This window comes from Antechinus flavipes, chromosome 3 (assembly GCF_016432865.1).
Source record: "Antechinus flavipes isolate AdamAnt ecotype Samford, QLD, Australia chromosome 3, AdamAnt_v2, whole genome shotgun sequence".
NCBI classification, from domain to species: Eukaryota; Metazoa; Chordata; class Mammalia; order Dasyuromorphia; family Dasyuridae; genus Antechinus; species Antechinus flavipes.
Window position 1 is genome coordinate 30,586,458 of NC_067400.1, and position 14,673 is coordinate 30,601,130.

A 14,673-nucleotide genomic window follows, 5' to 3' on the forward strand; every position below is an offset into this window, starting at 1 on the left:
GGGAGCGCGCGCGCGCGCACACACACACACACACACACACACACACACACACACACATCTTACATGCCAAGTTACTAACTATAGCACTGAATTTACATTAGCACATCACATGGATATGATTCTACCCAAAGGAAAACTGGCATGACATTAATGAAAATTCCAACAGACGAGACAAGAACTGCTTCTAATCCCAGTTTTTGAAATATCTGTCCATTCACAGGGATGATTTAACAAAAAGATTTTTTTAAAGGGTAAATCCAATAATAACTTTTCTTTTTTTCCTCTATTATTTTATTAAAGTTTTTTTTGAAAACATATGCATGATAATTCTTCAACATTAACCCTTGCAAAACCTTGTGTTCCAATTTCTCCCCCACTTTCCCCCACTCCCTCCCCTAGATGGCAAGTAGTCCAATGTATATTAAATATGGTAGGAATATATATTAAATCCAACATATGCATACATATTTATACAATTATCTTGTTGCACAAGAAAAATCAAATCAAACTAGAAAAGAAAATGATGAAGAAAATAAAAAAAAAAAAAAAAACACAAGCAAACAACAACAAAAAGAGTGAAAATGCTATGTTGCCAACCACACTCAGTTCCCACAGTCCTCTCTGGGTACAGATGGTTCTCTTCATCACAAGATCACTGGAACTGGTCTGAATCATCTCACCAACAATAACTTTTCTAAAACTTGTCATGAATGTAGAAATGTTGCAAATTCTGCGAAATAATTTAAGATGGAGGCTCCACCCAGAACATCCACATAAACTGTACAATACATACTCTGATTTGAGAAACTATGCTTCAGGAATTATTCATAGCTATTTTATTGAGGTGACACGTGACAATTGGGTGGAACAATGAAGTCATGAGTCATCTTGGATATTATTATTTGTGATCCTGGGAAAGTCACAATTTTCTTATGCATATAATGGGCATAGTAATGTCTATTGCACTGGCCTCACAAAGTTGGGAGGAAGATGGTAAGGGCATAGATTGAGAGCCAGAAGGGACCAAGTTCTATCCTCTCAATGTAACAATTGATTAAATGAGTAAACTGATGTCCAGAGAAATCTCCATGACCTAATTTAGATTTAGAGCTGGAAGAACCCAGAAGTCATAAAACAGAACTCTTTTATTCCTTCAGATGAGTAAGCTGGAACCCAGAGAAATTCCTAATAAATGTAGGATCATAATTTTGAGAGGGAAGGAGTTGCAAGTGTTCAATGAGTCTAACCACATAATTTTATAGATTGGCCAGAGATGTTCAAATAACAGAATAATAGAGTTTGAGCCACAAGAGACCTCAACTGTCAAATCCAACCTCCTCTTTTTTCACATAAGGATGTTTAGTAACTTGCCCACTAAGTTTAGTAACTTACCACTAAAAAGTGTCAGAGGTTAGATTCAAATGTAGGTCTTCAAATTCCTTTCTTCAATCAAAAAGCAATTTCATTATATGAATTTGCAAATACATTCAAATTCAAAGCAAATTCATTATATAAATAACCTGTATCTGCTTGTCATCTTGAGGGATGGGGGGGGGGGGAATTTGGAACTCAAAATCTTATTTTAAAAAGCATCTTAAAATTACTTTTACATATAATTGGAGAAAATAAAATAATATTTACCAAAAAAGCAAGCAATTGACAAGAATATAGGGACCTACTATGTGCCAGGCATTAATCTAGTTTAAGCTAATTACCCAAGGTGACAATCATGGTAAGCAGCTAAATCACAATTTGAACCCAGTTTCTCTACCACGCTCACAGAAGAGGATTGACTGGAATAAAGTTTGGAAAGCATTTGGCAAATCTCAAAATATACAAATGATAGCTATTATAAAAATCAGATTTCATTATATTCTTAAAAAAAAAATAATGATTCTGTTCTCCCCTGATTTTTCTGTGTTTGAGGATTCTTGTTTCATTATGTGTCTTGGTACCCATGAGATGGCATTGCTTCTGATAATATCTGGATGTATTTGGATTTGGCCTGTCTTTGCTGGATTCAAGTACACAGGAATCCCCAAATAAAGGTGTTGTGCTTGAATAATTTGTTCTTAGGTTCTAGGGTTCTAAACATGGAAAAGACTTTGCCAATTATCTAAACCAACACCTAAAATACTGACCTTAGAAGCATAAGATGAAAGATCAAATGCCAGCTCTGATGCTTCCACTTTGTATAATCTTAGACAAACTACTTCATTACCCTAAACCTCTATTTCCTCAGTTATAATGTGAGGAGAGTTGGAACTATTAACCTCTCAGATCCATTTTAGCTGTAGATTTCTGATCACATGGTCCCTCTCCAAGAAGTGATTTGTTCATTCAAGATTATGCAGAAAATAAAACTGGGATTTAAATCCTTGGCTTCTAATTCCAAATCCAGTACTATACTCCATTGTATTTGGAACTCAGAAGGCATTTCTGATAGAAATGCTAGTATAAATGAAAATTCTTGATTATCTCTTTTATCTGTCTTCTCCTAGTAGTCCACATGAGTTGTCAATTGTAAAAAAAAAAAAAAAAAAATAGTAGGCATCTAAAAATGTTTACTGAATTTAGTTTTTTCACTGGGTAACCTATTCAGATGAATGCTACGAAAGAAATGGACAGTCTTTTAATAGATTTCCTTGTAGATAAGGAAGAGAAATGGAAACCTGATGATAAACTAGAGATAAGGATCCCCAAAGAGTCTATTAATCCAAATCAATGTGGAAACACCTACAAGATTAGGGAAAGTCAATGTTGAAAAATTACCCATGCATATGTTTTGTAAATAAAAAGCTATAATAAAAAAAAAAGATAAATAAATAAAAAGGAGATAAAGGTCCTTGAATTAGAAACCAGAAGACATAGGCTCAAAGTCCAAGCTCTACAACTTTTAGTTGTGTGAAGTCATGAATAGTCAAAAGCTGTCTGATGGGGTGGAGAAAGTGCTGGATATGTAGACTGGCATTTTGTTGTTCAATCATCAGATTCTTCAGTGACCTCATTTGGGGTTTTCTTGGCAAAGATCTTGGTGGCTTGTCATTTCCTTTACCAGCTCATTTTATAGGTAAGGAAATTGAGGCAAACAAGGTAAAAAAAAATCCCTTGTTCAAGGATACATGGCTAGTTAGTATCTGAGGCCATATTTGAACTCAGGCCTAAAATTCTATCCATTGCACCACCTAGCTGCCCTATCATACATAGGTCCAAATATTGCATCAAAAGTGTGAATAAATCATTAATCCTGATTGAGTGACTTGTGGCCTCTATTTATCATCTATAAAATGAAGGAGTCAAATTCTAAACCTAAATCTATGATCCTATAAGTCACCTATTTTATCTGAGTCTCAGTTTATTTGCAAGATAGAGATAATTCTGCTATATCTGTACTATCCACCAATACAGGGTACCTGTGAGCATCTCAATTAATATAAGCAATGGGCTATATACATGTCAGTTACCATCATTATGATCACAACTATCACCAAGAGCCGTTTCTGGAGCAAGGGTTGGTCCCCTAAGCATTTGGGATCAATCACCCAGAAGAAGACAACACAATGGCATACTTATTGGGTTAAAATTATATCTTGTTCTGGTTCCCCTGACCACTACTGCCATCTTCTTCTAGTCAGTAGAGTGTGTTTATAGGTAGTCAGTGCAAATGAACAATAGTAGAAAAAAAGAAGGCAAAGGGGAACTTGGAAATCACATGCAAACCTCCCAAAGACCAAGGAACATAATTTATAAATTGAGTCATATATTAACTAAAACTCCCATCCCTGTAACATGCCCCTAATCAAGGGAAATTATCTAGGTCCTATTTGTGAAGATGCCTTGTCCTCTGATATGTAAATTGCAGACAAAATCCAGACCTCCACAGTTCCAGGCCAAAGGAACATCAAAAAGATGATGATAAATTTAAAATGATGACTTTGAAGTTCTATTGTTAATTTTGAGATGACCTGGATAAGTTAATAAGTTAACAGTGGTCTATCTCCCCCAAAAAAACTATAAAAATGGGGCCTCAAACTCCAGCCCAACATTCTTCCATCTTCAGTAGGTCCATCCTAGCCAGTGCTCCGAACTCTAATCCATGGTTACTTGAGTGATAATCTCTACCTCTTTCCCTACCCAAACTCTTCCCCATGCTGCTTCCCTTCATCATCTCATTCCCCTATCCCTGAGCTGTGATATCTCCCTCTGGATCTCCCTCTACTTTTCACCCATTGTCTCTGTGCCTTATTAAAGTGTGATTGCTGCCTCATTTCCCACTGCCATCAAGTACCAAAAGAGTAGGGTATGCTTGCCTCCATTTCATCATTTCATAAATTAATTATTAATTTGCTTGTTCAAGCAAAAAAGAAACAAAACAAAGGGCTAATGCACCAGATGAAAGAATTAGGATTCCAGATCCCAATACATTCCACAAATAAGTTGAAACTCAATTGGCTCAGACTTACGCTTCAATATATTAAAAAAATAAATAAATAAATATAAAGCCATAGACACAGGTTTCCTAAACAAGGAAGACTTGTTTTGGCTGGAAGAGACTTAGGGATTTTAGTTGACAGCTGGATTAGCTTTCAATAGAAGCAAATACGATCATCAAAAATGAATGAATCTTAGTGACCATAATATCTAATGTTTATATGAAGTAGCATATTAGGGTTACAAAGGCTCAACCTCAATTATCCTAGCAAAATAGCCTAGTTGAAACAGCATCAAACAACAAACACACAAAGACAGAGACAGAGACAAAGAGACACAGACAGAAATGAGAGAAAAGAGAAAATCAGAGACAGAGAGACAAATACAGACATAGAAAGAGACAGAGAGACAGAGACAGAAAGAGACAGAAACAGAGACAGAGACACAGAGAAGAACAGAGAGACAAAAAGATAGGGGGAGAGGGGTCAGACCACAGCAGGTCTGGTCAAATCACCACAACCATTTTTAGCGTTGGACCCAGAACCAAAATAGGATCTGAGTCCAAGGATCCTTGGAAATAGTGGTGCTGCCTGCTCAGTGCCCAAAGCCATCATCCTGGGAAGCAAGTCCCAGGGGCTACAGTCACAACTAGTCAAGATTCCAAAAAGAAAGTTCTTGCCATCAAAGTCAAGATAGTTCAACATCAGAAACTGATGTAATCTTGTCAGTGGAAATAAGATTGAAGAGGAGGCATTCCTATTTATCCACTTTGCTGCTGCATCCTAAGGACTATGACTTACAGCTGAAACCTTCCAACTGTGTGGAACTCATACAGAGTTTCAACTCTTTCTTTATAAAAGATTCCATCCCCAGCACTTAACATAATGTTTTACAAATTAAGCATTCAAATGCTCCTTTATTCAATATCTTATTTAAGATACAAGAATGTTTGTTTGGGTTTGGTTAGTTTGTTGGAGTTTTCCGGACTAAATCTGTGATTTCAATGGCATGGAGAATTCCCAGAAAGGAAATTCCCTTTACCTATGCACCTCCTCTCAAACTTACTCAAGAGAGTTGCCTGAGACACACTTCCTACTCAGAGTGACACAGCCAGGAGGTGTTTGATCCCTGGTTTTCATGATTCTAGGGCTGTCCACTGAGTCACACTGCTTTTCACAGAACAAGAATCATCACTTTTTTTCAGATGAATAAACCAAGGCTAGGAGACATTAGATGGAAACCTCAAGATTTTCAAGATTTCAGTTAAGCGATAAAAAGGAGACCCAAATCCAGGGTTTCTGGTTCTTGGTCCAACAGTCTTTCCATCTTCCTACACATAGTTTCCAGAAAAAAAAAAAGAAAGATGAAAAACCATACCCAATACCAGCCAGAGCACAACTAGAGCACCATCTCCAGATCTGGCTTATCACATTTCATGAGTGACCTTGACAGAAGATGGCAGAGTAGCAGGAATCCCTCCAGACTCTCCCTATATTCCCCTCCAAACAACTTGGATATAACACATTGAATTGAATTCTGGAGCAACAGAGGTAATGACAGGTCAGGGCGAGACATGTTTTCCAGTCCAAGGGAACTGAGGAAGTCAGCAGGAGAGGTGTACCCTACCAGGGTAGGGGGCAAGCTAGATTAGCAGTGGGCATTGGAGGTGGCAATGGCAGCACTGGCAGAAGCAGCATCCAGAACTCTCAGCCTACAGATGGGGAGAGTGGGGAAGACAACTGGTCAGAAAAAGATCATCAGGGACCTTTAGCTGGCACTGGCATAGGACCTGGTACTATTTGGCAATTGACCATATGCAGTTCTGGGTCACTGTTCTAGTGCCAAGAGAGATGCTGGACTTGCAGCTGCAGGGAAGCAAAAGATCTAGTTGAAGTTGAAGGGCAGAAAGGGAGCAGAGGCCCTGGTCCCAGGTCCAGGGCACTGAGGAGTTCTAGCACTTGGGACTGCAGAAGAGCAAGGGCCCTTCCTGGATAAAAATCAGAGAACAGAGGAGAAGAGCATAGCTATACTTCTTCCTGGATCACCCCACCTTGGAAACACTAAAAATTTGACCTCTAGAACTAGCTCTGAAAATAGCAAAGTAATACTAATACCACAATTTCCTTTTAGAGTATGCATTTTTAAAATGCCTACTATGGTCCAGGCACTACGGTAGGTACTAAAGACCAAAATAAAATATTCCCTGCCCTCAAAAAGCTTACACTCAAATAAATGGAGTGAATAGAAGAAAGAAGGGGAGGGGTAAAGACTAGAGAGGGACTACATTTTCTTTTCTTTTTCTTTTTTAAATTAAATTCTTTAATAATTCATTTTTTTCTAGTTTTAACATTTCACAGGTCTTCTTATTTTCTTATTTATATTTTTAAAGTTTTAAGGGAGTGACAGGATCAGAATCAAAGAATCTCAAAGTTGTACATCTAGGAACTATATTTTCAGTGGTGAAAATCGGATCTGTATTTTCCCAATCTAACATCATTCAGGTCTTTGAGTTCTGATCAAAAGTTCATTCAATTCAACCCATAAAAATTACTTAAGCCTGACTATTGATGGATACCAGAGAAAAGAGAAAAAATAGACAAAGAGAAAACAGTTCTGGACTTTAAGAACTTACATTCCACTGGGGAATAAAAATACTTAAAAATAAGTTAACAATATAGTTTGAGAAAGGGCAAACAAAACAATTTGGGGAAGGGGAATAAGAATCAGGCAGATTAACCAAGTCAAAAACCATTTAAAGAAGTCTTACTGTTTGCCAAGCACTGGAACAAGTGCTCAGAGTGCAAACCTCAACAAAAACAAAGACAAGTTTGTCCTGGTGGAGTTTATATTCTAACTGAGGAAGACAACACATAATAAGAGCTAGGCAAGAATAAAAGGCACTGGATCAGCAAAAATTACCACAATTTTAATCTTGCCTTCCATACTTTATGTATGACTTTGGGAAATTCATTTAATCTCTCTTAAACCTCAAGGTGCTTAAAAAAAAAAAAAAAAAAAGAGGGGGTTAGAGGAAACATCTCTTAGCAGAGAAGATATTACTGATTCAGAATGAACCATATTTTCTGAGAGGCCAGTCTGTGGATTTGTTTTGCCTAAATATATTTATTACAAATTTATTTATTACAAGTGGGGAGTTTTCCTAAAAAAGAATAGATTGGTGCAGTGGATAGGGTCTGAGTCAAGAAGATCTGAGTTCAAATCCAGACTCAGACACTTACTAGTTTTATGATCCTGAGCAAGTCACTCAATCCCTATTTACCTCCGTTTCTCACCTGCAAAATGGGAACACATGGAAAAAGAAGTAGCAAATCACTCCATTATCTTTGCCAAGAAAACTTCAGAGACAACATCCATGGAGCCACATAGAATCAGACAAAACTGAACCAGGGGATCAGTAATAGTGATACCATTTTTCTTTTATAAAAAAGAAGAGTATCAATTAGACATTTTAAAAACATTCAGAAGAGATCCAAAGGAAGGTCAAAAGAGATGTGGACCAATAAGCAAGGCAACTTACTGTAACAGGGGTCCTCAAACTACAGCCCGCAGGCCAGATGCAGCAGCTGAGGACGATTATGCCCCTCACCCAGGACTATGAAGTTTCTTTATTTAAAGGCCCACAAAACAAAGGTTTTGTTTTTACTATAGTCCAGCCCTCCAACAGTTTGAGGGACAGTGAACTGGCCCCCTATTTAAAAAGTTTGAGGACCCCTGGACTAGAAGATAGAGATTTGGCCTCTGAACCAGGAAAACCTAACAAATTTCAATCCAGGCTCCAGGGTATATGATCCTGGGCAAGTCATATAACTATTCAATGTGCTAAGCCAGTGGAGTCAAACTCAAATAGAAACAGGGCTGCACATCAACTTAGAAAACCACATATTTCTATTAATCTTATCTTATTTTTTATTAATTTTGTTAAATATTTCCCAATTGTATTTAATCTGGTAGGAGCCCATTATAGGATTCTCCCATGTGGGCTGTGGACATCCTAGTTGATGCCTTTGTTCTAAGCACTTCTAAGACTCTAAGTGTCAGAGGAAGAACCAAGTTACCTTGATCAAGGCATCTCTCCTATCAATGGGATCACAAGACCTACATTTGCTCTTTCTATCTTATCTTTAAAAAAAAATCAAGTTGCTCATAACAGAAATTAGTAATATCTTATAAAAATCTCTCTTTTTTGTTTTTTATAAGATAACATTTTCCATGTATGCTGCTATTAATCAATATTTTTAAAGAAAGAAATGGAAATGGAAAAAATGGCTGGGACTAAAACTGGCTAAATCTGTGACTCTGTGAGGTTGGTGATAAGAATAAGAGCCACAGAATTGATTATACTGATAAACATTCATTTAGCTGAACCTTAGACAAGAACCAAGATGCTCTTTGTTCCTTGAAAATTCAAATGAATGATTTTTCAAGGGTGAATGTTAAAAAACAAACAAAACTATCTTTGCACGTATCTTGAAAATAAAAAAGATACTATTAAAATTTTAAAGATAAAAAAAAATTTTAATTACTTAAAAAAAAGAAAATTCAAATGACATGTATCATGTGTCAGGTAGCTAGGCAGCAGGTACAGCAGATAGAGTGCCAGTCTTGAAGTTAAGAAGACCTGAATTGAAATCCAGGCTCAAACACTTACTAGCTGTATAGTCCTGGGCATGTCACTTTATTCTGTTTGCCTCAGTTTCCTCATTTGCAAAATGATCCAGAAAGGGAGATGGCAAACATCCCACTAACACTGCCAAGAAAAATCCAAATGGGGTCACAAAGAGTCAAACATGACTGAAAAATGACCAAACAGCACAAAATGTGTCCAGTATTAAAACCCACTCATTTATATCTTTTATAGAATAAGAGAATACGAGACAATCAGCAAGCTAGCATACATTTTTCTATTTGGGAAAGGGCGATTTGTGTTCATGAAACTGATTCTCATATATAGCTGATGATTCTTAAACCTACATTGCATGAAATTAAATGTGTACGTGTGTAAATGTGTCTCTCTCCATATATAATAACAGCAGCAGCATTTATGTAGCACTTTGATGTTTACAACATGCTTTATAAATATTACCTTATTTTATCCTCGCAACAATCTTAGCACGTAGGTACTATTATTAACTCCATTTTATAGATGAGGAAACTGAGGCAGACAGAAGTTAAGGGACTTACACATTAGTGTCTGAGGCAGAATTTGAACTCTCTTCCTGACTCCAGGTCCAAAGCTCTACATGTTGAGTCTCATTCATAACATTCATAAACCAGGACATCTTCCCAGCTGTGACACAGGTTCAATCAAAGTAATCTGATTTTTCTTCACCTTCATTGTTTAATCATTTACTTTCAACTTCCAGCAGTCCAAAAGAAGAGGGGGTAGGGCAGATCTCTCAGCCTTGGGCAACACTTTGAGTCCAGGTACCTCCCTTTGGAGACTAGATTATCCTGCTGCCTATCCCAGAAGACAATCCCTCCCCTACTCCCCAAACTTCCCTAGCCCTTCCTCCTTTTCCCCTTTTCTGCCATTCAAGACTATAAGAAATCAAAGTGGATACAGGCCATTTTTCAAGCCTGGCTCCTTGGAAAAACTAAGTAATCTGATGAACTAATGTAGAATAGGAGGAAAGGGCTAGATAAGATTTACCAGTTTTGTTCTAGGCCCCAGATCAATATGTATTAGTTTATCTATTAGTTAGTTGACATTTTGGTGGTGGGAATTTTTCTATCTGTAGACCCAGAACCACAGAGGAACAACTTGAGAAAAGATCACATGGATACAGTTAAACCATGAGTGACTTTAGGGACATTTCAGTAGCTGGCAGCTCTGCATGTACTCTGCCTTCCTCCCATCTCAGAGGAAGGAGTAGATCATCTCCCAAGAATTGTGAGACACTTCAAACTCTTCAAGAAAAGCACTGTCATTGAAACATACTTTTTCTTTAATTTGATTTTTCTTGAGTTTGTTTGTTTGTTTGTTTTTATGGGGTGGGTGGAGTCAGGATCTCTGTTTTCTTTTCACAGCATAACTTTTATGGAAATGTTTTCCATAACTTCATGTGTGTTTTCCAGATAGGGTGAGAGTGGGGAGGGAGCAGAGAATCTGGAACTCAAAGTTTTAAAAACAAATATTAAAAAGTTGTTTTATGTGTACCTGGAGGAAAATAAAACATTTAATAATAATGAAGGAAAAGCATTGTCATCCATCTGATCAGCCCTCTCAGGAAAAGAAAAAAGAAAGAAGGGAAGGGAGAAAGAAAAGAAGGGAAGAGAATCAACTGCAGATTTAATGAAAGGCTGGCTACCTTCCCAAAATGTGGGCTGGGAAGTTGCCTGAAGTTTGTTCCATTTGCCCTTTACTTAAAAAAAAAAAAAATTTAATGGGGTAGGCAGTTGCCTGAAGTTGTTTCATTTGCCCTTTACTTAAAAAATAATAATTATAGCCTATCTCTCATCCCCAAATGAGTCACACATCTTACATCCAGCACCCCATTAAGAGTCCCATAGGTTTCACTGACATACAACATTGAAAACTTATTGTACTTTCCTGTTTCTAATCTTCACAAAATATCATCTCTCTATAGCCCACAGGAGTCCACACCTTGAGGAACAGCTGTCAGATCATTTCTGATTCACAGTTTGTATCATCTTTTGGAAATTATTATTCTCGGTAGAGTTCTGCTTCCTGAGATTTAAATAGCTTTTCTGATTTATTTCAGAATTCAGATGGCCAGAAAAAGAAAAAAAGGAAGCATTTTTTCACATAAGGCAAAGAGTAGAGTGTTAAGTGGAAGCCACACATTCTCCCCTGGAGGGTGGGGAGGTAAAAAGAGGAACCCAAATTTTGAGTCATGATATCAGGAAATAACATCGGTTACTTTAGTTATCTTAGACCTTTGACTTTCATTGCATTTCAGTTTTTTCAATCATGTCTCATGCTTCATGATCCCATTTTTGCAAAGATACTAGAATGGTTTGCCATTTCCTTCTCCAGCTCATTTTATCGATGAAGACACTGAGGCAAAAAGTGTCTGACCCTGAATTTCAACTCTGGTCTTCCTGACTCCAAGATTGGCTCTTTATCCACTGAACCTATGGGAGACCTGTAGCTACCCAACTTCGATATTAACAAATATTTTCTTGTATCTATTAGGTATAGGTCATTAGTCTTCACCACAGGATATAAAGACTAGAGTTTTGCCCTTCAGAGATTTATAATCTAAATAGGAGAAGAGGAATCACTTGAACAGAATTGGCTTCTTTCCATAACTGTACTCTTTTACTGGAGAATATTTCTTTGGGAAGTTTAGGAATGGTAATAATCCTAGCAATATTTCCCCAGTTGTTTCCCTCTCCCCCTCCACATACTTGTTTTTTTTTTTTATTTTTTTGTGGGAGGGGGGAGGGAGTGTTAATTATTCAGTGTTGCCATAATTATTTGGTGTGAAAAGATGGAGGAGTCAGTGTTCCTAGTTCAAATCTTGGATCTGATATTTCTGGCCTAATTGACCTTGTACCACTTACTTTAGACTTCAGTCTCTCTAAATTTGCTCAACTATAAAAATGAGATGTTTGGACCTGAAGTTATGTAAGGTTTTCCTTCCTTTGTTTTATTTGCTTATACGTGGGCATCTCTCCCAATAGACTACAACTCCTTGAGGGCAGATATTTTTATTTTTGTTTGTTTCCCCCAGGGCCAGAGAAGAATTTCAGCACTTGCTAAATTGAACCTGAGCATTCACTGACTGCCAACAACACTTTACTGAATGACTCTAACTCATCATTCCTGGTTTACTCAAATTCAGGAGGACGGGAATAAGAAAGATCTTAAAATTCCTTTTAGCCAAATTCAATCTTCCAGCCTGAAAAGTACTTGGCTTGGTACCAGGGCAGAATCTCAAGATTTTCAGAGCTAGACAAGGATGACAATGATCATTTAGTTCAACCTATCCCCCTCCAGGGAAAGCTCACTGCCACAATACAGCTGACAAGTCTCATCCCACCTGTGCTTAAAGACCTTCAGTGAGGGTCACCCCCTCCCTTCAGAATTCCCTTTTTGGGCAGACCTCCATGTTGGAAACTTTCTCCTGACCATCATCAATGCCTTCAGCAATTTCTGACATGGGAGGGACTCAAATACTACAAATGGGGTAATTTGCTACCGTACTACTGTCACAGAGATCGCTAAGGTCGGAAAGGACTACCACAGTCTGATCTCTGGAAAGGAACTAAAGCTGAATACAGGCCAGTTAGGTGAAAGGAAAAAGACAGGAAGGGAAAGGAGGGCACCAGGGGAGAAGGAGGCACTGCTTCGCCTGATTCTGAGTGGGAATAGCCCTTCATGAGCAAGTTAGAGTTTTAAGAAATGAAGAGGGATGTTTTTTTTTTTTTTTCCTTCCCTCTCATTTTAATTCCTGCAAAACCGGAGGAGGACGGGAAAATCTAGAAGATAGAAGCAAAAGGAATGGAGGATGGTTTGTTGCTGTAGGAGATAGGAATCTCCCAAAGGCCTGGACAGGGGTGAGTGGACAGGGAGAATGGTAGAGGTCTTTATCTCCGCACCATCCCAGCTTCAATCCCTCTCTTATCTGAGGGTAAACTAGGAAGAGCCGCAGCCTCCTGCCCGTGGGCACAGGAAACATACCCAGAATGCATTAGTGAGATAAGCCCTTCCCGGGTAAATCCAGGCTATGTGTAACAAGGGAGGCAGATTTTACCTCCGATCAGACAAGCACATAAATGACAGTGTAGAAACAAAACCGAGGCCATGGATGTCTACACTGGCTAGCCACTTTCCTAACCCCCCTCGGGGTCTGTGATAAGCACCCAGAATAGAAAATGGGATGTGCAGTCGGTGCCGGCCCAGGGCCTTCTTTCCCATCCCAGACAGCGACTACCTGTGTGACCTTGGGTCACAGGCAGCCTTCCCAAAGCCATAGGACGTTAGGAAGTTGCATTTAGACTCAGATCCGTTTAAGTGGCCAAAGGGCCCTAGTAGATGGTGACAGGCGATTTCGTGCGCCCCTTCTCCTCGCCCGCGGACATTTAGCAGCCAGGGTCTTAGAGAAGGAGGAGGTAGGTTTTGGGGTGGGGGGGGAGAGGGGAGGAACAGACGCGGACCAACCCCCCTATACGTTGCTGAACCTCCATTCAGTAAATTCATCTTCTGGCGAGAAAAACTGCTCGGGAAACAGAAAACTAGCTGGCAGCCTTTAAAAACACCCAAAGGAGGCGGCGCATTGGGTTACGGGGAGAGAGCAAATGCAGCGGGGGCCGCAGGCTCCTCAGCACCCCGTGGACCTTTCTCCAAGCAGGGACCGAAAGGCGCTAGGCGGGCCGAGCCGGTGGGACGGCTCGGACTCGGGGGCTCACCAGCTGCTGCGCGCTCCTGAAGGTGGCATCCAGCAGCATCAGCTTCCAGGGATCGGAGATGTTGGCTGGCAGGGGGATGTACACGTAGTAGGCGAGCAGAGCCACCAGGGCGGTGGACAGCACGCAGAAGCACCGCAGCCTCGTGTGGCTCAGCTGTCCCATCGCCGCGGCTGCGGGGAGAGGAGGTGGCTGGCTGGGCAAAGGCGGGGAGGGGAGAAACCCGAGCGCAGACGATAGAGCCCGGCTGCAGCACTAAGTTTCTGCAAGGTTACAGCGTTCTTCCCCGGGTTTCTTAAAACCTCCGAGAGCCAATCAGCGGCGGCGCCCGGAGGAAGTCCGCGAGCTGACGCGCCTCCTTCGGGGTGTCCTTGCAAACTGTCAGTGAGCGCAGTGGCTGGCAAGGAGGGTGCGCTCGCTCGGCTGGGCGCAGCGGACTCTGGAGGACAGCGCAGGGTACTGCACCCCTAAGTGCGAGCTGGGCCCCGGCCACCTACCCTCGCTCTTCGGCCCTGGGCTCCGGCTGCAAGGACGGGCCTCCTTCTTCCAGGGCAGGAGGTCCCCCCTTCCCTCCTCCCCGCTTTGCTTCGGCTCCTGAGGCAGGGAAAAGTCAATCCAGCGGCCCCTCATGGAGAGAACACCCAATGAAAAGCTTCTCATTACCGTTCGCCAACGGTAGCAGAGGAGAATTAGAACTCAAGCTTTTCTGTTGACGTGTTTTCTAACAGATGACTGGTGGAGTTTACTTTGTCTTGGGGAAAGGATGGGGATGAGGGATTTAGGATGCTCTGGGTGGGAAACAGAAAAAGCCCACTTCGGTAGCAGGCTCCAAAACTGCCCAACAATTAA

The 14,673-nt window shown here is 40.0% G+C and overlaps 1 protein-coding gene across 1 annotated transcript in view; it reads right to left on the reverse strand.

Annotated features, from left to right (window-relative positions):
- NCEH1 (neutral cholesterol ester hydrolase 1) overlaps positions 1–14,200 on the reverse strand; it is a 55,842-nt gene extending 41,642 nt beyond the window's left edge. The window contains exon 1 of the mRNA XM_051983183.1: positions 13,828–14,200. Within this exon, the coding sequence (XP_051839143.1) occupies positions 13,828–13,989 (162 nt within the window). The 5' untranslated portion in view covers positions 13,990–14,200. The remainder of the gene's footprint in view (positions 1–13,827) is intronic.
- Between the last annotated feature and the right edge of the window lie 473 nt (positions 14,201–14,673).